Source organism: Athene cunicularia (genome assembly GCF_003259725.1).
Source record: "Athene cunicularia isolate RWA chromosome 7 unlocalized genomic scaffold, athCun1 chr7_part1, whole genome shotgun sequence".
NCBI lineage: Eukaryota > Metazoa > Chordata > Aves > Strigiformes > Strigidae > Athene > Athene cunicularia.
In genome coordinates this window covers 17,889,684-17,916,779 of record NW_020799107.1, presented here as the reverse complement: position 1 = coordinate 17,916,779, position 27,096 = coordinate 17,889,684, and the positions used below count along the sequence as shown (strand labels likewise).

General features: G+C 34.7%; 2 protein-coding genes across 8 annotated transcripts in view; one reads left to right on the top strand and one right to left on the bottom strand.

Moving 5' to 3' along the window:
• LOC113482220 (sodium channel protein type 2 subunit alpha-like) overlaps positions 1-16,394 on the bottom strand; it is a 76,367-nt gene extending 59,973 nt beyond the window's left edge. For 2 of the 4 annotated variants that reach the window (XM_026852645.1, XM_026852648.1), the window contains exons 1-3: positions 16,173-16,376; positions 6,448-6,686; positions 1,258-1,574 (exon numbers count right to left, since the gene is read on the bottom strand). In XM_026852645.1, the coding sequence (XP_026708446.1) occupies positions 1,258-1,524 (267 nt within the window). In that variant the 5' untranslated portion in view covers positions 1,525-1,574; positions 6,448-6,686; positions 16,173-16,376. Of the gene's footprint in view, positions 1-1,257; positions 1,575-6,447; positions 6,687-16,172 lie in introns of all 4 variants that reach the window. The other 2 variants (XM_026852646.1, XM_026852647.1) reach the window with 2 other exon arrangements.
• A 9,684-nt stretch (positions 16,395-26,078) lies between these two features.
• SCN2A (sodium voltage-gated channel alpha subunit 2) overlaps positions 26,079-27,096 on the top strand; it is a 77,153-nt gene continuing 76,135 nt past the window's right edge. For all 4 annotated transcript variants that reach the window (XM_026852634.1, XM_026852631.1, XM_026852635.1 and 1 more), the window contains exon 1: positions 26,079-26,346. The gene's annotated coding sequence lies outside the window, so the exon portion shown is untranslated. The remainder of the gene's footprint in view (positions 26,347-27,096) is intronic.

Below are 27,096 nucleotides of genomic sequence, written 5' to 3'. Positions count from 1 at the left end.
GAAGATCCTGACTTTTAAAGAGTTCAAGGGGCAAACTTTTTACTTCAGTGGATCTGTTTGAACTAGCCTTTCTATCTCCAAGTCCCTGGCTTGTGAGTCATGTGAAAATGAACGACCGTGCAAATCACAAGGGGAAGTACACCTCTTTTAGGAGTTTACATTCTTCTTGGAGCACAACTAACCTATTAATGGTCCAGTTGTGGCACATTACTTTTGTAAGTCTTCGCACTGCTCTTTCTGTATGAAAACTCTCAATTAGTCTTCAGAACAAGAAACCTGTCTTTCTTCTATTCTTTCCTCAAAACCCAGTTCTGTGGTGTTTGGTTGGGATTCTAGAGGGCTTTCTGTGAGACAATGGACATGTGAGCAATCCTGCGTGAGAACAAGACCGATAAGAGCCTCAGCCAAGCAAGAATGCGATAAGGATGTGACCCTGAATGAGGGGGGAGAAACTAGATGAGACAAACAACCCTCGGAAAGGGTTGGGATGGAAGAGGAAGTTCCAGGAGGCAGGAAGCCTGGCAAGGCTGATGTGGCACCTTTTATCCAATCATAAGAAGGTTTAAAGCGCAGGCTAAGTTAACTGTCCAATCTTGAGGACTTGTACTGCGTGTCACTCACGTGTGCGGGAGAACATTATAAAAGGGCTTTCTTAGTTATAATAAACGGGCATTGCTCGATCATGTGTGGCTGTGTGTGTGCTCAGCTCTCCTGCAGTGTTTGACACAGACTTTTAATTAACAGCTGTGCGGCAGAGATCTATCATAGCAGTCCCAAGCCCCTCAAGCAACAGTTTTCATTGTGGTAGTTTTATACGACCCAAGGTTTACAGAGTCTCTATATGCTACATATATAGAGATAGATATATTTTATGCATACATATATAGATATATGTTTACATCTGTTATATAGCTGTAAAAGAAACAATAATAAATTTACAGTCCTTTATTTTAGTAACTTGGTTTGATGCTACCTGGTTATCTACAACCATCCCTGCTGCAAAGCTGTGCTTGGAACACCTCATTTGTCATATCCAGTGTTACTGTTACATTGAAATCAGGGAAATTCACACGTTTTCAAGTTCAGGCAAGTTCAAGGAAGAAGTCGCAGTATAGTAGAGTATAAATCAGTTCTGTTAAATGAAAGGATGTTTCTGTATATTTAGTGGCTTGATGGCTTTAACCATTATATTTTGTGATTAAACTTTTTTAGTGTAGAAAATTATATTCTGTTTTGCTCAAAAGATTATTCACTCACTTTTTTGTTGATATAATATGGATCCAGGTCTTCCAAAGGTTCAGATACCATTCCTGGAGGTATGTCACCGTAAATAAATGGCAGTGTCTTTCCCGCCTCCAAGTCACTGTTTGGTTTTGGACCATTTTCATCATCATCATCTGTATGTTCTTGCTTGGGTTTTTTAGCTTTTTCTTCTGCAGAACGCTTTTCAATAGCTGCGAGAGAATCTCTAGTAAAATAGCGGAAGCTTTCAGGTCCTGGTGGTACCAGCAGTGCCTGTGCCATGTTTTCATCCTGCAAATTTAATTACTTTTAGCCTCTTGCATAAGAATGACCTATAAAAGAAAATTAGATAATTTAGGAAAAGTAGATTGTACCAACAGAAAAAAACCCAACATTTGCTCAGAAACCCTTTCCAGGCCTGAAATAGAAGCAGCATATTTCAAGGCTGAATGAAAGTTAAAAGCAACTGCTCATAATTTATTTAGGTATTTTATAAATTATTTTTCGCCTTTTTCCTGCTGGTCTAGAAAAAGACACCACTGTCCACAAACACTACTTTGCCTATGTCCTTAGACTCTCCCAGTTAGAGCAAAATATTGATACAAATATTTCAACAGTATATCTTTTGTTAACACCAATTATAAATGCACGTTCTATGAAATACTCTTGGAAATTGTACACCTATATTTAATACATTTTATCTTCCTATACTTTTTCAAGTATCTGTAATCCAACTCTACAAACATAAATACTTTCATTAAACCAAAAAGTTTTCGTACAATAATAACATAAAATAAAATAAAATAATAAACAATAAAGCAACTGAATTATGGGAGGAACAAGGTAATTCTTTCTCACTTGACAGTTTACTGTGCTGAAGGTTCATGTTAGATACAAAAGCAGGTTAGGTTGCATTTATTGACTCTGAGCTGTGAATCAAAACCACAGGCCTTTTAATTAAAAGGCAACAGGATGTACAATCAAGACTATGTGGGAAAAGAATTTTGCTCCTGATTTTTTTGCAAGAAAAAATATCATAATAGTATTTCAGACTAAAACTAGCTTGAAATGTAAGGCTCTGGTTCCCTGTGAGCGTCTTTGGTGCCAATGCTGGATGATGTGGTCCCTGCTGCTTTTTCTTGATCTCTGCACCAAACCCTTCTCTTTATGAAACCCTGCAGTACATCAGCTGAAAGTAATGTGCTTTTCTTTCTTCAGCAGGACCAGTTGCTTAAACTGATGCACTCTACAGCACAGTGAAGAGGTTTGAATGGTTGGAGGGAGGGAATGGGAGAAGGAAGGCAGATCTGGTTAAGGAGCAGTGCCACCAAATAAGAAACAATAGCCTTATTTGATGTCTGCTTTGCAAAAGTTTGTAGCATAGTGTAATAATAATTTTAATTGTAAAAACCAATTTATAAGAGTGAGTTTCAGGGCCTAAAATAAGTTCCAATTGTGTTTTCTGTACATGAAGCCATGTAGTCTTTCCTATGTTACTTCATGAATGTGCAACATTTGTATTCTGGAGTTGCCATATCTAGATTTGAGACATATGATTGTGTTCATCTGCATTCATTCAGCAGACTTTCTCATGAAGGTTCTTTCCTGGTTGGAGCAGTTTGTAGAAATCACACGTGCACACACACACACACAAAGTGCTACAGCAATGAATTTATGAAATAGTGAATTCCCCAAATACCCCCACCCCCCAAAAAATAAAATCCTGTATGAAAGTAGAGGTGGATGTTAAAAAGTGCTTGAAGAATCTACAGTAGAATACTGGAGGAAAGAAATGAACCTGTATATTCCTAAATCTGAATTACCAATCTAATTACATGGTGGGTCAACCTGCTTCTGTGCTACCTCAAGTCTTTATCTCTGGAGTGCATTCACAGCACAGCATCAGTGTATACCATCAACACTGAGATCACTGAAATAATTTAGTTGGTAGATTACAGCACCAAGCATCTAATTAACACAAGACCAGAACTGAGGTATCTGACCATAAATTCATAAATAAAATATACTATAATGTAGAAATGGAGGAAGCTTTTCTCTAGGAATACCCTGGATAACCATGAGTTAATGTAGAATCAGAGAGACGCTGGAGGGGCTGGAGGCACCAATGTAGTATAAATTTATAAAACCCCACAACTGTTAAGCCAGCCAGAGTCTCCAGCAGACAAATTTACCACATGTTGCTATACTGAAACTTCTGCTACTAATTTTTAGTTTGCACAAGATGGAAGTCTTTGCCAATACCTTCTTTTTATTAATGTAACTCCCAATTATAAGAATCCTAAACTCAAAAGCACACGTATTCTCTGTATACAGTCCACACTTTGATTATTGCTTTTGCCTACCCAGGATTAATAAACTAAGAAGATGTTTGAGGTTTCCCTTTGGTCTTTCTGAATAATTGATTCCTTTATTTCACATTTTACAGGTCTGTGATTCAAATTGTTGACCTAGGTGGCTTTTGTATGAAACTAGCCTTAAAAGGTCTAAAGTCTTCAGTGGGTCTGTCTTCTCTTTATAATTCAGTGCATTCGGTTAGGCTGCTTTTCATCCATAACAGTTACAGTTATGAATGCTATAACAAAATACATTGTCCTCACTAGAAATATATGTATTTGTATTGCTACAAGTCTACAAAGGGGCCAATGAATGACTGGGAACATTAACATTAGCCAGCTTGGGGTTTCACTGTATTTCTCAGCCATAAAACATGCTTTAGAAAAGTTTCCTTGACAAGTTTGAAACGTTTCTTGAGTCCTGCCTCAACTACTGTCTAGTGCAGTTATATATTTCCTGGCTGCTGCTATTACACAAGAAGGTTTCTCCCATACTAAATATGCCCTAAGTGTTTCTATGCAGATTACAGAGTGTAACAGAACAACACACAAATGTGTATTTGATTACTGTTGCTATACATTCAGTAGTTTAATAGAACAATGACACAAAAGTAATTCTGTTCCCTTCATTGAGCCCTGAAGAAGCTCTTAGCAACTCAGACTACCACTGTCCTGAGGAGGAAAGGAGTACAGATGGAGTGTATGCAGAAAGAGTCTAAAGAAATGAGTCATCTTAACTCCCCCTCCTAGTATTTCAGAAGTTGTTTTGCAAAATTTAAATATTAGTTTTCTGGAATTGAAGATAAATTATGTTTAAGTTACTATGCTCTGATCAAATTTGGATGAATGGAGAAAATGGAGACTAATTTCACAAGGAAAAACCTATCCCCTTATCTGCTGCAGTGCTTTGAAGTATTTTATTACAGTTATAGATTATTATCTTTTCATAACTGACATTTACCTTTTTTTTTCCTGGCATCTTTACACTATTTTTTACTGCTTTAAAAATACTTGAATAAGAAACAGATCTCCAAAAAGAAAAAAAAGCCCCCAAATAACACTGATGTAATTCAAAGCAGTAAACACAATGAAATGGAGAGTTAATTGAAGTTTCTAAAGAGATATCCAGTCAAAATCATCCATGAGTCTTAATCCAAGGAATCGATGAATGTTGTTTCCACAGAAGTAGGTTATTTTCAAGGAAAGGAGTGACTTTCTCAAAGCTGAAAACAGCCTTCAGCATTTAGCACCTGCTCAGAACCTGCCTCTTCTTTTAAACTGTAATCTACTAATTTAAATGGTATTCTACTAATTTAAACTATGATAATTTGTGTTTACAGTCTTCTGATTAGTATGTAGGATTTGTTTTACTTTTTCCCATTCCATCCAATATTTATCTTTCATCTATTGTGTCATTTTCCTTAGACTACAATTTATCTGTAGCAGTGACTATAATTTTTTTCTGGGTTTGTACAGTCGGCTTCAGTAGCCTATAGGCATTACTGTTACATAACTATTCAAAAGAAAAATAATGAAGTGACCACCAGGTATTCATTAATAAAATTAATAAATCACAGAAGGCAAAAATACTTACTTGTTATGAGAATATAGTATCAATTAATAAGTGTATGTTACAGAAATATTTCCTTAATAAAACCTTACTTTAAAAGGATTTAGAATGGGATAGCAGTAAGCGGCTGAATATGAGTTGGTAGTTCACATTGGCTGAAACCTGACTGAAGAACAGTGAAGACAGGAAATACTAATGAATTAATACTAACATGATACTTCAGGGATGTTACATGCAATTTTATTTAATGTCCTCAGTAATGACTTGCAGCTAGGTGTGAAAGCATGTTAACTGAATCTTAAGAACCCAACCTCAAGAAAATAAAGTACTGTAAGAATTTGGAAATCTGGGTAGAATATAATACATGAGGTTCAGTCAGACTGGTGAAAGACTAGGCAGATGGGAAAACACCCAAACTAGATTAGATTAGAGACTGGAAAGCAATCTCAGACCTGTGTGAAAGATCCAGAAGCTGCTTCTAGGGAGGGTATCTTTGTGGAGACTGCTCTCTCTCTCTCACTAAGACATTGTTATGGACAGTCTTTCCCTCCACTTATCTGCCTGTTTGTGCCCACTGGCATTCCACACTCATCTCTCTTCTTCCCTCTCTAACTCACTGCAACATTTTCTTCTGAATTAATTTGTTCCTTTTTCTTCCCTCCTCCTGCCTAGGAATGGAAATAGCGGATAAAGATTCTTACATCAAGGCCAACATATGCTGTACCTAGTAAACTGGAGTAATCAAGAAAATATAAAGAATGTTATGTAAAGAATGAACCCGGATTCCTCAGATACATACCTGCAAGTTGTAGAACCCCCAAAATAAATCGTTTGACCCATTTATTTCTAAAAACTGACCAAAACCTCTAGGAATTCCTCAAATGCAAGCCTGCCTTATATTTTCTCTGACACCACCAGTTGCCTCTGAGAATGTGTAAAGAGACCAAGTGGGAATACTTGAAGTAGTGGAGAAACCTGAAGAGGGTCAAATGAAAACCATATGCAATTTAAGAGGAAGGAGTCTCTTTCTTAGCTCACTAACCTAGTTGAAATACAGTAGTTAATTAATACTTTGCAAATACCTTCCAGTGTTAAAGATCCTTACGTTCGAATGGAAAATAGCTACAATACATGTAACACAAATTTCTACAGCTAGATCTCATTAAAGATGTTAGTTTCATATTCCCACTGACATTTTAGTGAAGATATATAGTGCTATATCAAGTGGCCATCTTATGAAATGGAACTCTATTTCTGGCTGAGAAGAAAAGACAGTCTTACCTTTATTTTTCTAAGAAATGCCAAATCTCAGAAATTAGCCACTGGATCTTTTACTATCATTAAAACAAAATAGGCTGCATTTCTAGCAGAAAATGGAATTGGTAAGAAAAGTTTAGGAGCTGAAGCTTCTTCAAGACTGAAGTTTCTTCAAGACTCTCTCATTCTTTGTTCCTGTGTCCAAAGCTTGTCAAAATTAATTGGAATAGACAAGTCTACATATTCACACAGATTTTTCCAACCTACAAGCAAAGAGATGTAGGAGAAGCAATATGGAACATGGGTTAGTCCACAAAACCTAACAAGATTAAAAGTACATTTAAGAATATTCTTTAAGTGATAAGAGTTTCAAAAGTTCCATTTACCTGCATGTTTTAACTAAAAGGGAAAAATGGGTCTTGTTGAGATTACTGCATGACTAGAGAAGTCTTTAGTAGACATGAGATAACTGTGCCCAGGCTAACAGGAGTGTTCTCATTTGTCACTTAGGGAACTGCACAGTGTATCATTACTCCCCACTGGATTTACTGTCTCTAACCAGGAATATAAGTTAATTCAGTCTATATTTGCATGAAAATATGGATACTTCTTCATGTTATTTATTTTAGAGAATGTTGGTGTGTTTTTCTTTGTGTGGCAAAATTTTTCTTCCACCTCCAGCAACGTAATAGCAAAAAAAAAGACAATTTATTCTCCAGGTTCTTTAATTTAAAGATTGCATCATTACAAGAATTAACCAAAGGTTAGTTACAGCTTCTTCAGTCTTTAAAGCTTTAATAATCTGAGTATCTAGTTCATTAAACAGTCTACTTGTAGCTTGCAAACTTTAGTCTTCAGCCATTGAGATCGAGATGAGCTGTCTTTGAGACATTTATTCTCATTTGAGCTATATATAAAAGTACAAAAAGAGCCAGAAATATATGTTGTTGTTACTTTGTTTTTATTCCTAGAGAAGAAAAAGAAGACATCCCTCCCTTTTAAGTCTCTGCTGCTGCTAAAGCAGCCCTTAATCATACTTTTCTTCAAATATAGAGAGAATGAGCAGCCACTGTAGAAACTCTGTAGATAAAATAAAGAAAAACTGTGTAGACACACTTGGGTCAAAGAAGACACAGAATGTGGGAAAAGAGAAGTTAAAGTTTTCTACTAGACCACTGCTTCTTTTGTTTTTAAAGATAGATCTCCAAGTACTCCTACAGAAAATAACTAACCTAGAATTTACCTAGCACTAGTTACTATTAATCTAGAACTATCTTTTCCCAAAGATACAATAAGTGGTACCACAGTTACACCTTCTGTTTGTTTAATGATGTAAAATAAAGTCATTCCAACCATTGCCAACAGCAGATTCTTTCAGTGTCCCAGTCATTTTGAGAAAGGCACTGATTCAGCACATCTTACTGTGGCGAGTCACTACTGGAGAGGCTCCAATGAAGACATCTGAAAGCTGTGTCTCCAGTACTAACCTCAGGGGATCATGACTCTCATACTGTCACCGATGATACTTATCCACCAATGCATATTTTCCACTGAATGCAGCTTTCCTTGGGGGTACGCAGGGGATTTCCCCTTTCCTTTGCCTACTGGGTGCATCTGGATTCTGGCTCTGAAGTAGCATTGTGGATGAAATCTGATCTTGTGGTCAGATACGGTGCAAATTAGCAAAATGCGTAAGTGCTGTTGCTTGCAAGTTTTAAAATAATATGAAAGAGATACTATAGCTTCCTAATAAAAGAGTAATCACTAATACTAAGCATTTATATGACATTTATTTTCAAAAGAGGGGGTGTAACTTCTATGCGGTTGTTAAAATATTTGCCAGTTTGTAAAATGTTGAGGAATTAATCTTTAATGTGAAAATTGTTAATAACACTAGCAGTGCAGGTAATTTCAATAAATCTGTATTTTGAATTAGAGCACAAGGCAGAGAACCTTTTTCACATTTCACCTAGTCTCCATGTCCCTATTTATTATATCCTATGTATGTTTGTACTGGCTGTATCGCCAATGGATTGAGAGATGCAGCTTTGTATTACTAATGCTATACATCATGATAGTGTAGTAGTATCAATGGTAGTCACAACAAAAATTGAAGGAATGAGGTTGGCAGAATTGTGAGCCCTTTATTCTGAATTTATAATACGCCTAGGCCATGTCAGAGTAATTTCATTACAGAACTTAAATTAATCTCCTATACTTTTAAAATTTTTTTCTGTATAATGCAGATATTTTCAATACATTAAAAAACCCAAACTTTGTGTTTTTTTAATCTAATGTCTTTGGTTCGTACCCCAAGACTAGAATATTCATAGGCAGGTCCAGATTATACAGATTTCAGATTTACTGTAGCTGAAGCTAATGATAGAGATTTGTTTCAGTTGATACCATGTTGACCAAAAAAATTTTTATTTGGGGTAGATTATCCTGATTCAGCTTCCAAGAGTGAATCATAAGTAAAATCTCAGGCCTAGTCAAAGGTGATTTCTGATGGACAGCCTATATATATTATTTTCTGTGAGACTCTTTCCTGAACTCTTATGCCTATATGGCATCGGCATTTATTTTTAAGACTGGTTAGAATACACTTCAAATTTTGCTTAAATGTATTGTTTAAAAAAAAAGTTTCAAACTATATCCTCATGCACCTGAGCTCCCTTTGAATATAATGATGTGCTGGAAAAGGTAGTTGCATATTATTTTCACACTGACCCATGGCAAAATGTGTGATCCCATCCAAAATGTAATTTAGAAAAGAAATGTCATTATGCAAAATTAGATACTCTTATAAAGACTGTTATAGGACAATATGCCAGTGATGGCTTCAACTAAGGGAAATCTCATGTTAGAGACAAATGACAGAGAATGAACAGAAATCATGGGAAACCATATTGACTTTTGAAGTGTTACATGATTATAAAAATATTATCCTGATTTTAGATTATCGAGAAACAAAAATCCACAGAATTAATTGTCCAGATTCAGAATTATTTGTTGTGTGTTCCCCATAATCTAGATTCAAGTAATTTCTGATATTTTTTTGTACTCAAAATTTAAATGTGCTCACAAGGGAAACACTGGAACATACACCAGTATCCACTGTGAAGGTGCTGAAGTCACAATAAAACATGTTAACAATATCTAAATACATTGCAGTATCGATATTGCTCTGTAAAAATGTAGAAAGCTCTGTTTTTAAAGTAATACCCTTTTCTAAATTTTTCTAGGGAAACATGAAAATGCATATGCAACAGAAAATAATTGCTTATGAACCTAAAAAGAAATAACAAACTGAACTCAGAAAATTAACTGAATCATTAAGAACCGTGCAGCTGGAGCACTTACTTTCCTAGTCTTAGTAAGCCCCAGAAACTAATCAACACAATATATGAAAGAATAAACTTTGTAGAGCACAAGATTAATGGATTGTATTTAGACTTTGACAGTTGTCTAGGAAACTGAAAGGGGAAAAATTGGAACCTCTGACTGAGAGGCTTACACACGTTTCTCGGCTGAATGTGACCGTCACTACACAAGGAAGAAATGCACAGAAAGCCAACATGAAAATAGAGTGCTTTATACCTCTGGTTTAACACAGCATACGGAAAATGTACATGGATTTCTTCAAGGCATTCATTCAGGCATCATGGAAGTGCCTAATAAAACTTAACCAAGTCTTGAGTTTGGAATGTTTTCTGAATGGCTTATGGAAGTATGACACTGATCTAGTCAGTACTCGTATGTAAAAAATCCAAAGGAGAAAGGCCTATGAGTTACAAGTTCTATTATCTCTTTAAATGGTGTCTCTTGTAATGCTGAAATTTAATTATATTAAGAATATATTTTACTAATTAGATGCTTTAAGTAATATACACTACAGATGGATAGCTAGTGTTATAGCAGCTACTAGAATTCTAATATTCTTCCTATTCTAACACAAACTAAAGCAAATTGATATGTAGGAAATACATGGCAAGTAACTTAAACTGGTATTACTAAAAACCTTTCAGGAAGACTCCTTTAATAATCAGTTACAGCTTCACTCAGTGGGAAGAAATTCCTTCCTAACACAGTTGAATTTTTTTTATATTGCTGCTGGCCAGAACTTCTATCTCAGGTCAGACTTCTTCATATGAAAATTTTGGTCTTAAATATTAGTGACAGGCTTTGCTTCCAACATTTCATCTCAATTAATGTAAATATTAGGATTTCCCTCTTTCAGTTCAATCTTACCTTGGATTCTTGGGCTCTTTTGAGATTAACTACTTATGTCATCAAGTTTATTCCACTCAGACCTAAAATAACATTACAAATAGATTGCCTTTCTTACTGTAAACCCTAGCACTTTTGTTTTCATCTGTCATACACAACTTTTACAGATGATTGGGCTTTAAATTAAAATAAACAGAACTTTCTAAAAAGATTCAAAGCTGTTTGTGATGAGTGGAATTTGCTCTGCTCCTTGATAGGATGCAAGAGTGCAGGTTAGGTCTATGTCTTCACCCATTTAAAAGTGCACGCTCTCTCTGTAGCATAAAAGTTATCACAGGAAACTTGAATTTTTTGGACAGTTTAGATTTATAGAATTCTTTCCCTCTAAAAGAGTGCTTTTCAATGGAAAACACTAAAATATCTGTTCAAATAAGAACAATTTATCTGTGGTGAAAAATATCTTGCTTTGACTGTCACTGTAGAGTTAGGTTAACTTTTCTAAAAAGTATAGGGCTTCTTCATTCCTACGACTTAGCATACTAGCTTTGTGGTCTACCAGCTTGATCCTTATTACTTAAATACTGCACGACCCCATATACATTCAAAAGTAAATGCTCTTAACAGCAGTAACTGTAGTGAAATTTCAGTGCTCAAGGAAATCAAGTTGGTGTCATGTTAACTACATCTGAGAAGAAAAGAATCCTGGTTTTATGTAGGACAGAGGTGAATTTATCTTCAGGTTTCCGAGATCACCACACATATATTTCAAATATGAATAAAAAGGGATACAAATACTATTGTATCAAAATCTTGATACAGCTACAAAGTTGTACTCTGTGACTAGCTTTTGAGAAGGTAGTTAAGAGTTGTTTATTAAGAAAGTGCCTTCATTTTAACACCTGAAAACTTCTTATTTGAACATACTTAAAATTAGACTAAGAACAACTCTGAGAGTATAATTTTAACCAACATAAATTTGGAATTCCTCAGTGTGTCCAAATATTAAAAGATAGTACAAGAGCACATAACAAAGGGAAGACTTTTCAGGGTATTTGAACCAAATAGGCAAGAATTTGGGACATGTCAGCCCAAATTCAGGCTACATTGTCTCAGAAAATTTCTACTCCTTTCCCAGGACTACGAGAGAGTAAGGGGACATGATTTTTAAGAAATTATGTCAGGTTTTTTCTCAACGAATACAGTAGCCAGGCCACATACTGCTATGTTGCCCTATACAAAAGGAACTATCTTTCCTGTGAGCAATTAATTTCCTTGAATATTAATTCATCTGCATTTCTGTAGTGATTTTGAACACAAACTTGTAACTTCTTAAAAACCTATATATCAATATTAATAATATTATTTTATGTTTAAGCAGAGCATGCAACAGTTTGTGCTAGCCCCAAATTTCACACACACATAAAGGAAATTTCTCACTTCACCTGATTCTTAAAATAAATTATGTTAAAGGAACAGAAACACTGCTCCCCTCTCATATTAAAAAAAAATTAATAATTAATAATTATAATATTAATTTATAATAATATCAAATAAGCAATTATTAATAAATAGGCCTAATATTAAATAAGCAATGTCTAATTTAAACATAAGTCATCTATAAATGGAAATTGCCTGCTATGTATTGCTATCCCAAGATCTTCCTGTTAACTATTTATACTGGGATATAGTAAAGGGAATCACAGAGCCAATAGTGCTGATACACTTCTCAGCCATTTTCCACCATGGAATCTATGATATTCTTTCAGTTTTACTAGTGTCCCTCATACTTTCATTCAGGAAATCCTGCAAAGAATTATGAGGATGTGCCTGATGCAGTGCAGGTTTAGGGAGTCAGCTCTATGTGTTGTTCAACTGATCTATACATATATAGTAACTTTAACGCATGTGAATCATCAGCTTTGCTGAGCAGGTATGCAATTGATATCTCTGGGATGTGCCAGACACACTGCATATGGACTACAAAGTCAATATATACATATTCAAACATGATTATTTGCTAAAGATATATGACATTCAGCAAGTTGATGGATGAAGTCAGGAATCCAGAGAAGTTACAGAAAATACAATTCCAGGTTGAAAAAGGGACCTGCACACATGGTAGCTCTATGATTACACTTGCCTAAGTAAACCTATTCAGTAAGAAGACATCAATAAGAATAAAGAATTAATAACTAGACAAATAATTTGAGCATAAATAACCTTTTCCTTAAAGTTTTTACATGTGAAAGAGCCTCATAAAAGCTTAAGATCTTTAATTAAATTTTAACTTTTTAGTTTCATTTTTTTACTGTAAAACACATTCCATGATCTGCCTTAGTTGGCAGAGTAGGTGAATAGTAATTTTTTGTAGGAAGACCTTACCAAGACTGGTGACCACTTCAAAGTTTAGCAACAATTTGAAATTATAGTTATGGGGTGGGTTGGCTAGTGTGCTTGGTTTGTTGTGGTTTTTGGTTTTTTTTTTTTTTATAATGGATAGAAATAATTTTGGGATGGATAATGAACAAATGAGTGACCAGATAAATTCTGGGTCACAAAAGTAACTTGCTTACTCCTGTTTAGGATTACAGTGGTAGTACACAAACATTACAGTTACTCAAGAGCATATGGTGCTCCTACTCTATATTTATATTTTGAAATAATACAGTCCCTTCTTCAGCTGCTCTTATCTCTAGTCCCTCTGCTTTACCTCATCATAAGACAAGGAAAAATCGAGCAATAACACTTTCACGGTAATATACTAGGGATTCCAGTTCATAAGGAAAGTTTTGATGAAAGCAGATGAACTGGTTATAATATACCAGCTCCAATGTCAAGGTCCTAGGGGAGTGCAGTCAATACTGAACTTTGAGAGAGATGCCATTGGCAACGTGCTTCAGAGCTTTTAATCAGGAGTAGTAGCTGTAATGAGTAACAGCAGCTTTCCTGTGAAGCGGCTGCAGTTTCCTATAAATGGATTTTATGGTGGTTGACACTTGATTTGATGGACTCACCAAAGCCACAGCGCAGAGTGTGTACATTTGTGCTGTAAGCGGTCTGAACTAGCAAGCATCAATTTTATTATGACATTTTGAACCTTTTATTTCTTCAAATGAGGATGAAAAAATATTATTCCCTGAAAATGGCAACAGTATATATTACTGATTAACTGATATAAGGTAAAAAAATATAGAGGAGTTACACTGAGTGGCAAATAAGTTAATTAGACTTTTGAAAGTTAAGTTTCCAACTTCTAACTAGAATTTCTGATAAAGAACAAAGTAAATGTAACTTCCTGAAACTTACTTTCAATAGTCATTTTCAGAGTTCAACAAATAAATAGATAATCTTAACAAATAAAGTACCGATATCAGAAGCTTGCATTTATTTTCCCTTAGGTTTAACTCAAGCAGAGTTCAAGCACTTTTTCATTTGTCACTTTATGGCAAGAACAGCATATGGGTAAAAAGGGCCAGGATTTGCACTTTAGAGAACAAGGTCACCACTTTTTTGCCTTGTACAAAGAACTCTCTTAGTATCTGCTATTATCTGATCAGTCAAAAGTTGTGGGACTCCAGCAATGTAATAAATACACATAACAAATTATATAGGGCTGAGAACGTGAGCAGCAGAAGGAAATGGAAACCATCAGTCAGAAAGTTCCCCCTTATATCCCACCATCCTTTTCACTTCAAAAATCCTTAGTCTTCTGAGGGCAAATAAATTTATCTTCGTGCCTAATCTTCATAAGGTAAAAGTTAACTCATCTAATGCTATCTGATGAAGAAAAGGAGGTGAAAACACAAAATGCGTGATCAGTATATTGATTAAAATCCCCATGCTTTCTACACTTTCTCCTTTCCCTTGATCCTTCCCCACTTCGGGTTACCTGCTAATAAAGGGAAACAGCACTCTGACAGAATCTGAGAGGCACAGGGGAATTGTTTTGTGTTCTCTAATGAGAACGTGAAAGTCTCTACCTCTGCTAGCATCTAGGGTTATCTATACAGAACTTTACAATACTGAGTTTAATTGCACAGCTAAGAAAATCAGTATGGGCTCTTAACTTCTGCTCACTAGAGGGAAAAATTATAAACTAACAACACAAGCATAATTTCTATAAATATCAAGGCCTAAAAAGCAACATATCTGTTTAACAGGTGCTACAAATCTTCAAATTACTGCAGCAGCTCACATTCTAGGCCTTAACAATCTTTCCTCCCAAAATGGAGATGTGCAAGAGAGCAAAAATTAAATATTAATCTGTTTGTTAAAGTTAAAAAGTCTTCTTCCGAAACCATTTTCTTGACAAATCAATTATGAAAGCACAAACATGATACGTTTTTAAAGCAAGTATCATAATTATTATTATTTATTTATTTTGAAATGACACAAGGACACCACAGGCACATTTGATTTAGCACCATGAAATACAAATTAAAAACTTCATTCTTTCATATCGCTACTTCAGGTACAGGCCTCACTTGCTACTCTGAGTACTACCTGAAACCCAGTCCTGATTGCTTTTTCTTACATGGATTGAGATGGTGATTTGTAAGCAGTGGGCTCCTTATTTTGTTGTACGTGTTTTCGGCATTTTGTTATTTCTACTGTTTTCTATCGGAAATAATTTCTAAAATAATACTATGATAACATATATAGCTTTAATGTGAATGTGTGTCTGTAGAACCACTACTGAAAAAAGAATTCATATATCAAAGTGATCTTCAATAGATGGTTTCGTTTTACATTTAATAACTGATGACTTTAATAATTACTGATAACAATGAATGAGACAATAGATAAATGGACAATAACACGAATAAATATAATAATTCTTGTGCCGATTTCTTCAAACAGTCCTATTAAGAAGCATATATTAAGCTAGACAGTAATGTTACAGGCAAAATGTGAACTGTATCGTCAGTGTGGACCTCTGGTTAATTAACAGCTGGTGAGCCTATTCTCTCATACACACAGACACACAACCATGCAAAAATTGGCACAGAAATAAAATATTTCATTATATATATTTTACAAAATCTAATAAGGGAATTTCTTCAAATCCCATATATATTTTGAAAATAGCAGTAACAAGCCCCATAGATTTTATTCCTGGATCATCAGAATCTGAGATGCTCAGAATCTTATGAGACCTGCTGTTCCTGAGCCTGAATATAACCACATTTTTCTTCTTAGGAAACAAGGTCACTTCTATAAAACACTAGGAATTAATTTAGTATAGCTTGATTATAAAATGATCTGATTTTGCAAGTAAGACTACTGCATCACAACATCACATTAAGAGTAAGAGGCCAGATACTAGATTTAACGAGGTTAAAATGAAAAAAATCACACCATTATCACAATCAGTCAGTACAAAATGGCTTTGAATTCCCCATTTCATCTTTGGCTCTACCTTAACAGCAAACCAGAGAGTAAAATCCGATTCTGCAATGTGGAAAAGATCATATTACTAAGATTTATTATGGGTACAATTAAATGTTTTGCCAGCTTACCTGATTGAAAGAGAATGACAAATCACTGCAAAGCCCAGCATCCAAAAATAACATGATAATATAAGTCTCCTCCTGAAATAGTCCAGATTTCCATCCACAAGGCTTTACTAATTAATTATAATTTCCGTATTCTCTATGGAAAAAGAAAACACAGAGACCTTTCCAGAATCCTCTCTGATTCTGCCTCCGCTTCCTGTTCTCAGTCTCACTCTATGGTACCCAACATATATCAGAAAACAGCTTATTAGGAGAAGCGGGAGCGGGGGGGCGTGAAGGGTGGGGGAATGGAGGGGGAAGTGAAAAAAATGCAGCACCTAACGTGGCAGCTCCACCTACTGGTAAAGATAATGAATACGTACAAAGCAGCAGTTGATGAGGCATCTTTATTCCAGTTTGTTCTGACCTAACACTTCAAACAGCTCCTGTGTAGTAAGTTCCTCCAGGCAAGAAGCAGAACAAACCAGCAAAACCATACTGATTACTGAATAACCCTTTAAAAGACTTTTTCTTAAAATAATTAATTTTAAAAACATTTGTCTATATACATTCAGCAGAGCATTTAGTTTTAAATGTGCTATTTCCTTTAAAAATCCAGGGGAAGAGAGGATTGTGTAAATAAGAGAGCATAGACACTGACTGCACACCTAAGTGGTGTGTGCTGAACTTGCTGATTATCTTGATACTCTCTTATGCATTAAATACTACCATCCACATAAAAGAGTATAAAATGTACTATGCTTATGTAAAAAGCATAGCTCAAAGTCTTTCCCTTAGACAGGATTCCTGGCCATGTGCAGATTTACATCTGCTTACCTAGGATTCCTCTGGCCATCCTGGGAGAATTATTGTTGGAGCAGTGGCTCCAGCATCGCCTGGTCCACGGGCAGCAGTATTGAGTGAATATTGTGCTTCAGGCAACGTATTATTTTGTCCTGCATGTCAGTTTGAGGAGTATTGCATCTGTGGAAAACAAGATGTAGAAACGCTGAGCAATGTCAGCAAGCGTGTGCAATATATTGACTCATAGCCTTGGGTTAGAGACCCCTACAGTTCCCAACTAATTTAAAATCAAGCTACCAGCTTTGTTCAGTCATGTGGGATTTAATGAACAAACGTTATTCCACAAAACAAGAAAACAAGAATATAAGAGACAATGAATGTTCTACTCTCTAGTAGCTCCTGTATTTTCTCTAAGTACCTCTTCAGCAGTGGCCAGAGATAGCCCCATTCTCAGTCCCACTGGTCACAAACTTGGCTTTGGAAGCAAAGATGCCAGGGCAGCCAGCACATATCCAGCCTGACGGCTGCTAGCAAATCACAACTACATAAAGCAGCAGTAACGGTGACAACTGCCTACAACTGATCCCCCTTATCTGTAATATCATACAGATATCTCTATTTAAATTAAAATATTTAAACCATAATCCTTACACTTTTGTGTCAGTTTGTGATGAGCCCTTTTGACTTCAGTTAAGCTTGCTGCTTACTTGACAGATATAAATATCAAATTTGGCTAATAACAGCAAACAGAAATACATTTTCATAGGATGTATGTATTCTGTATGTGCAGAATATAATACATTAAGTGTATATAGTATATTACTATAATTATTACCATAATTAAGTATATAGTATATTAACTGTATAGTAAGTGAAAGAGATGTCCCCCCAGCTTGCAAATGCATCTGCATTACTTTCCTTATGTTTTTGCAAAACTGGAGCACATGGGGATACTCCTGATCACACTGTTCAAGCAAATCCCCCCCTTTATTACAAAGAGACTATGAGGGTGTGAACATATACCACAGTTTTATAAGAAAAAAACATCAAAATTTCTTGTCCCTTTGGTTTTAATACTTAACATTTTCAAACTTCCAGAGGTTAAGAAGGTATGCATTTTTAATAAAAAATATTTATTGTCTCTAAAGCATTGTTTTTTCTTTCATAGGATTATGTTAATTTAGCAAACTCGTAAATGAACTGAAGTTCGTGCCTTGATTTTAAACTGCATAGGAACATTGTTTTGCAACCGTGTAACTGTGTTTTGAAAATCACACCAGTCTTTGGACAGGACTTTCATTTGCTTACAGGATGCATTTCTTTTGTTTATTTTCTTAATCTTAAAAAAATTTCTTGGTGTTTGGAAGCTTTCTTTAGAAAGTCTTTATGTCATAGTTGAAATGTAATCATCATCTAGTAATGTCGCTGTTAAGGGTGGGCTATACATGTTGAATCTGTTTCTTCTGGAAAAATGAAGACATTCTGATCTACATAATTATTTCAACCTCATTAAAAATTAGAAAACTTTGTCCTTAATACCAGCAGTGTAATTCCAACAGAAAAGGGTTGGAACCCGAGCTGGTTCTGAGATTTGATTCTCTGATAAGTTTTATAACAGCATTTTCTTAGAATAACTAATTCTTGTGTGCTGCTGTTCCAAAAGATGGATAGATTAACATCATATTACTAGAAAACCCCCAGTCCTGCTTTTTTGTGGTAGTGTCCATTTATTGATTGTAATCTTCTGTGATATATGAGTTGGTACAATGACTATACATAATGTATTCGTCTATACCAAGACAACCTTTTCAGAGGTGTAGGTCTGATAGTAATGTTGTGTCACTCATTTAAACAGATGAATTATCACCTCTCACACTAAAAAAAAACAATTCAGAAAAGAAAAGTTTTGTTTGTAGAAATAAGCATGCCATACAAAATCATGGTAATATTCATTTATGAATATGGATTATATATGGCTTATATTCTTTAATCAATATATAGGATTGCCTGTATAGTGATTCCGTCATTGAAACCAGTCAGAGTCTTTGATTTAGTGAAACAGAGTTTGAATCATGTTCTTAAGTATTCCTTAGCACTTTTTTAATCTATCAGTGGAACAACATATAAACATATAAACATATAAACATACATTTATACTATAAATAAAGCAAACCATCTATATGGAACAAATCTTCACATATACTCCTGAATTTTTAAACATTAAAATTTCATTTAAAAAAATTATCTTTCACCACAAATCTATATATATGTGATAGTATGTATAGCAACTGTATGCACACTATGTATAAAAAAATATCTCCCTCCTTTCCTCTGCCTCGCTAGATCCCACTGAACAGTTCACTGCCAGATCTGAAAATCAGAAGTAGCCATTCAAAAGACAATAGCAAATAGACAAAAGTAATTTATAACAATGCCAGCCAAGCACTTGTTTCAATTTAAATTATTAGTACAACTTTTAATGAATTATCACTGAAAGTTCATTTTAGAAATTACATTTAAAAATATAACCGGAAAAGCCCTGACATTTCTAAATAATCTGTTTGTCTGGGAATCCTGCCCCAGGTGCAGTTATGCTCTCAGTAATGAGTGAATAAATACAAAGCTAGTCTCTTTTAACTGAAGAGTTGAAGCCGAAATGTTGAACTATCTAGTTTCAAAGAGAAAAGTAATTTTGAAGTGTTAAACATGGATACAGCCCCTGTATGAGATCTGATTTGAGTCCAAGCCCTGTATATAGCTCACACGTATAGACTCAGCAATGCAGTCATCAGCCTTTTTTAACATCAGATATTTTGTTTGATTAATACCATTGGTTTTGGACAGTAATTCTCTTTAGTAATTCTCAGGCACTTTTGTGAACATTAATATGTGCTTAAAGGCACCAAAATATAAGACATGCTGTCATATCTATTCCTTCAGCTTCTTTCCTATATTAAGTCTTTGAATGTAACCTAAATTGCAGTATTTCAGTATAAGTGATGGATCTGACTTTAATTCCAGTTGAAGACTGACTGATATAAGTGTATAAATGTATTTTCCCACCTTTGGTTTCTTTCTTTCTTTCTTTCTTTCTTTCTTTTTTTTTTTTTTTTTTTTGTACAAGCCATGGACCTAACATAGTGGCTTTCCAGCTAATAATCTGCACTTTTACTTGGGAATCTATTTTTATTTGACTGCCACTTAGGGTGGTAAGCAAAATTTAGAGAAGGCAACACACTCAACTGCAGTGGAAGAATCTGGTCTAACATTTAAGAAAGATCAGTGGTAGGCTTGCAAAGGAGTTTCTACAGTTTCTTTTTATTCAAAAACTTGCAGGTTGCACATGTGGAATTACAAAACTGGGAAAGAAAATCCAAAATGTGGCAAGCAGCCAAGTGCTATAGAACAGAACTGCAGAACTTCTTGGATTAGATAGGAGCCTGAGGTTACAACTCAACTCCACGTCCTCACTGTATCATCAGTGAAAACATAACATTCTGTTTGTATAGGGTCACTTGAAAGCATAAGGACTTCATAGTAGCTTAAGCCTTTGACTGCTAAAATATTTTAACAGGCCATGGAGCACACATTCTGAAAAATTATCTGCTTTAAGGTATTCATAATAATAAATATATATCTTATAATAATATAATAATGATATAATAATAAATTGTGATCAGCAAGCTGTACTTTAATGGTTGTAGCTTTCAATAATAATACAGGTTTTTTTAACATTAATGATATTAAATAATAGTTAGATCCCTCCTATTCTAAGCAATACAAGGCCATACCCAAATAGCCTCACTCCCAATAATTCCACTGTTTTAGTAAAAATTAATTAGAAATAAGTCTCAAAGCATAAAACACCCCAACCACCTTCCATATGTGCCTAAGTGATTCCCAAATATTGACCTGTAGTTACAACTTTCCTGTCATTCAGATGAACTAAAATCACAGTGATAAAATTATTGAGCTAAACAAAACAATCACAGCTTAGAGATGTCTTAAAATCTTGAAACATTCACATTATATATACTGTATATACATGCACACAAACTTTGTGCACATATATATATATATATATATATATATAAAAAGTAGGGATCTTGTGTATCTATGTTTTGAATAAATAAGAGCATCATATGAGATTGATATCTGTTTAGCCTAGTGGTCTAACAGTGGCCAATACCACAGGTTTCTAAGTTCAAGATAATTAGCAGCAAATAATAATAAAATAACTGGTCACTAAAAATATTTTTTCTCATGCCACTGATCCTCAAGCTAGAGGTGGGTCTAGCTGGCACACTACTTGATTGCAGGAGCTTCACAGCCAACTTCTGTTGGCATTGTTAATTACTTAGTGAGAGAGTTGGTGAAAAGTTCCATAGGTTAACTGGAAAGATGTAGCTTTCCCACCATGTATGTGCTAGATGTTACTATCCTCTAGCATGGAGCAGACACTGCATCTGCTGCCGCCACAGAAGTTTAGGAATTTCTGAATGTTAGAAGCAACATTCTTTCTAATCTTGTTAATCTTGCTTGATAAGACTTTTAATTTTATGTCTGTTTCAGCACAACACAAGAGTGTCATAGAAGGCAACTAATTCATAAGGAAATACTTTTTTGCATATAATATACCTGAAGTTATAAATATACAGGCCAATATCTTAGGAGGATTCTTAAAAACAATAGATACTTATGTAAGTAATAGGAGTTAGAACAAGGAGCAGGCACTGACTCAGATAATAAGGATTCAGTATCTAAGGCTTGCAAGTTTCTTGTGTAACTTCCAGAACATAATGTATGTTTGTATCTCAGTTCCTCACCTATGGAATGGAGATAACAATTCCTGATTTCAGAAGGAGCTATAGGATAAACTAATTTTGTTAGTCAACCATGCTGTAGAGAACAAGACTGAAGAAGTAGTTTAATATTCCTTGTAATGTCCAAAGAGGCCAGCCAGGCCTAGGAAGCTATTTCAGGCTATATAGGCACTATATATTCACAGGACACAGATCATGTTCAAAAGAATCTACTATATATATATATGACAAGACCAATAAACAAAGACAAAATGCAAGCAAGCAAATTCAGAATGAAGAAATACAATTTCAAATAGACAGATTTTAAGAGGTGGACAAATGAATTAAATGATACCTCAGCAACAAGTGCAGTAGTGCTCTCAGAGCTAGTAACAAAATCTAATAATGTTTTCCCAGGACACCTATAAACAGAGAGATTGCATTCATATGTTTTCATTCCATTTATTGCTACTGAGTCATGTGGTTTAATTGGTCAGATGAAAGCTAATCATCACTTGAGAGAGGGGAGGTTTTGTTAAGCAAACCTCAAGTTATGATTTATTTATTTGCTAGTCTTTAAAAGCAGAAATGCCGAGAAGAATTGCTCTGCTTAATAACATAAGCTTGCCAAGTTGATTTTGCATTAGAAAGTTTCTCTGCATCTCACAGTATGTCTAGGAGTTTTCTGCACTAAAATAGTACCTTTGTAATTAAACTGTGAAAATAGACTACACTGAGATAGAGAATACACAATTTCAAACAATTGACTCTAATACGATAAAGAAAAGTAACTTTACCTTGATCTGCTTTGGGCCAAGAATGTTAAAGATACAGAACATGTAAACTGTTTGGTGCACTGAATCGTGAAGGAAGCACAAGTTAATGCCTTAATGGTTCTGACTATAGGCATACTAATATCTCGGAGAGCAAAGATGGAAGTGGTACATACTTTCAAAAACTGCTGTACACTTTCCTTTTCAAATCTGTCTTTGCTGTTGGTCATTAAAAAGCTACTTCAGTGTTGGCTCCAGGCAGACAAGAAAAAACTGAATTTACATTTTGAAAACATTATGAATGTGGTTTAAAATATTCCCTTATTCAAAAGTCATTCTCAAGACCAAAAAGTTTTCATTACATAGAAAAATGTTCAGAAATCTTTTAAATTCCAATGCTATTTTTCTTCTTAGGCAGAGGTAAAAACCTGGTAGCTGGCACTAATACACGTCAGATGCAAAGATTTTAGATATGAAAGAAATGTAACAAAATTTAAGATTGATGTTGTTTAGTAGTCACCAGGGTAATTTCTGTTAAAGTAACTCTGGAACAGGGAAAAAATGTGCTTCATATTTATAATAATCTTAAAATTCTGTTCCACTTCAGTGAGTAATTTGCAAAGGTGACTCTCAGACTTTAAAGGCAAGAATCATAGGCTTTATAATTTCATCAGAACTAAATAACAAAGACTGAGAACTTCTGATTGAAATTAATTTATGTGTTTTAATACAATGACACATCAAGGAACCATGGACCTGTTCACTCTCTGCAGACCTGTCTTTTCCCTTAGTAATTTACAGATTCAAGTCCAGAGTCTGAGAGTTGAAAGATTTATGGATAAAAAAGATGAAAAGTAAGGGTTCGAAATATGTGAAATAGCTATTTCTTTGAGGCATGTAAAGGACAGGCATAGATAAGTGTCTGTTGGCCAGAATAGCTACTGGCATGCTCCTTAGGCTTAACATCACATGTGCTGCAGAAACGGGAGATTGACCTTTTGCTCCATCTCTTCTGGGTAAATGTTTTTGCATGATTTAATAGAATGGTTATTTTTTATGCAGATGACTGTTAGCCATGCTCTGAGAGGCAAAGAGAAATTTCTGGTAGAAACAAGCTCTATCAGCATGCTTGAATAAGCAGAAAGATTCTTCTAGCTATCCTAGCTTTAAGACACTTAAATTAAAAAAAAAAAAAAAAAAAAAAAAAAAAAGGATATTTGGGGTTGTTCCAATATAAATACTATTAAGATGATTAATAAAACTATGAATAAACCACGTTTATAGGTGTTGTTGGAGAGCTTTAGTAGATTTAGAATGCAAATTTAGAAAATTCTTTTGAATTTTAGCAGTTAATTTTTCATTGTCTTTGACTTATTGTGGCATTTTGTTGTGGTATATATGAGATACTATCATATCTCATTTTCATTGTACTATCATTCACAGAGGATACAGAAAAACAAATCTAGCTTTGCCAATGAGCTTCACTATTAAGATGTAAATACCTACAGATTAAAGAAGTGAGACAGTGATGGAATCTAGAAGGACTAAGATTACAGAATATAAAAGAGAATAAATGTTTCTCAGCGTTTGGGAGAGAGAAAATAGTGTTTATAATGGAGCTGAAATGCATGTTTCTTCCCAGTAGTCCTTTAACTAAATGGTTACTCTACAGCTAAGAATTATATATTAGTATTATGAAGATTCATACAATCTCCAAATCTCTTGTAATACTTTTATCTCACTTCTAATATTTCAGGTTTTATTAATTCAAATTATTTTTGTTCTGTTAGATAGCATAGAAATTCTTGTTTGGTTTATGAAGTAGGTGCCATTAATATTCAAAATTTTAATGTTACGTATTCCAATGAAATGATTGTTCTGTGAAAAGTACATTCAATAAGTGACAATTAAATTACACTTTAGAATATCAGCCTCACCAATTTAGGCCTATAGTAGGCCTATCTATATTCATTCGTGGTGTATTTCCATATTTATACAAAATTGCCGAAGTACATTCAAAGTATTGAATGTTACACGCCCTTTGGCCTCCGCGCATTTTGAAGTGCCCAGTCTCCGTGGAATTCCCGGATGCGCTGCAGCACCACGGACAGCGCCCACCACCGCCGCTATAGACGTTAGTAAACTTGTCCATGCTTTTCAGCAAAACCCTTTTTCAAGGGGTATATATATATATATATATATATATATATATAAAATACAAATAGTATTTTAGATCAAAATTTAATTAAAACAAGGCCAACTGAGAGTGTATTTTTTTGTGACAATAGGATTTCTAAAACACTCAGTCCATGCTCACACAATAGGTATGTTGACATATTATCATTACTTGAACTACTTTAGTACCTTGGAGTTCTTTCGTTGCTCAGGATCCCATTGTAGGGATTGAAGAAACATAGATTTATTTTTTTTTTTCCTGAAGAACTGACACTCCAAGTGTTTGTGATAACCGTGATGAATGGTTTAAGCTGATACAAATATAAGTTGCTACTGAAAGGGACAGTCTCTCCAGCAACTTCCCTCTGTTGACATGAAGTGATTTTTGTGTTGAGTTAGATCATGGATCCTAATTAAAAATCCCATGGTTTTCATCTCAGTCTATTCCTAGTTAACTCTTGCACATTTTCCTTCCCTATACCCCATGTTTTGGTGTGATTAAATACTCCTCTTCAGCTGAGCCAGCCCTGCATGCAGATGGCTGCTAGGTGCTTGATGTGACAAAAAGGTGTAAGTGATAGAAAACTTTTAAGGCAATGGAGAGATAAAAGTAAACACACTCAGGTAAACAACACTCCAGTATAAGGCACCCTTTAGCAACAGTAAATCAAACATTGCTATCATGGGGATTGAGGCTAGAGACAATTAAAGTGAAGCAGTCAACGTGCATATTAGTATCCAGAGTACCAAGAAGCAGTTTTAAGATGCTATAAAATACAGAAGAGAGCCTTGGATGAAAAGAAGTAAACCTGATCACCATAAAACCTCTTTATTAAGTAATAACTTAATAGTCCTAGTTAAATCCAAGCATCCGTTCCTTCTGTCTTACATATTTTTTTTTTTCATCTGGCTTTCAATAAAGACATAAATGTAATTTATATTTTGTGGAATCAATAATCAAAAGGAAAAAAGCAGGCACTCTTTATTTTCTACTATTTTATAGTGGTGGGTTCTGAACGACTTCTTTATTCTTAAACATAACGTGCATTAGCACATAGTAAAATAAAGATATCTGTCAGAATCTTGAGGTTTTTGCCATTATTTATATACACATGTATCCAGATACTTACTTCACTAATTAAAAAAAAAAAAAAAAAAAAAAAAAAATATGTAAGCATTCATTTGCCCTAACCCACTTACTTTATTTTAAAGCTGTATAATCAAGGGTCACTATGCATTTAAAACTAAAATACAGTTGTTTCCATAGGGTGTTAGGAATCCAGCTGAGCTCATCTCCTTGCCAATAGGTGGAGCTAGCACGCAATATGCTGCCTCCTCTTGCCTCCCCCTCATCTCTTCCCCCCCTCCTCTTTTTTTCCCCACAACCAATTTTCTGATCGATGCTGGGATTCAAAGAGTGAATCTCAGAACAGGAAGCCGGCGAAGAGACTACAGAATACTGCAGAGGTTCCTTTGTTGCTTTGATGGGGAGGTGCTTTCTTCATTTCTTTCCTTTTTCATTTCAGTGAAATTAAGAGTTTACAAGCATTGCTTAGGAACCTGAACCTGCAGTAGAAGGAGCCTCATCATCTACAAGTGCATGGATATTTCTTGTGCCATGATTTGTAATTCTCTTTTAATCAGGTAAGACAATATGATATTTAATTTAATTGCTTAGATAACAAATTCCAGTTGTTTTGTATTAAGATACTGCTCTTGTGTTGCCACACCTAGTTTTCAATTAATATTGATAGAGTAAGAGGAGAGGCAATAAGAGCCATTTTGCCACTGCATAGATTTTTCATAGTATTTAATTAGGTCTTAGCACAATAATAAAAAATTTTGCTGTTCTTTCTGGTCCTATGTTTTTTTAAGATTGTATGTTTAGAATTAGAATTTCTTTTGAGTTTGTATTTTTTACCCTAATTGTGGTAATTTGTTGTTGTTTTGAGGTGGTCATCCACAAGTGTTTTCTTTTCTACTGGAGGTTATATTGGTGCTGTATCCAGAATACAAATTGGAATGTATTTTAAAGCATACAAATATATCCCTGGGATTGACCAGTTTTAATGAAGAAATGTGCTGTTGCTTCTTTATACCATCTTCAGTCAGAGGCTTTCTTTACTTGCTAAATTCATCATTTTGTTTCTGTGAGGTATAGGAGATTTGCAGGATTCTCCCCTCCCTCATCTCCCAAAACAGCCTCTCCCTGATGGAAGACAGAATGGAGGACTTGTCTGTGACTAAACATGGTTTTGCACTGCTGTAAATATAATACAAAGCACATGTGGGTTTTTGAATCATTTTATAAATACAAGAGTGAATTTTTATTGTAAAAACTTCATTCCATATTGCATGAGGGAAAAAATGGATTTTTTTTTTTTTTTTTTTTTT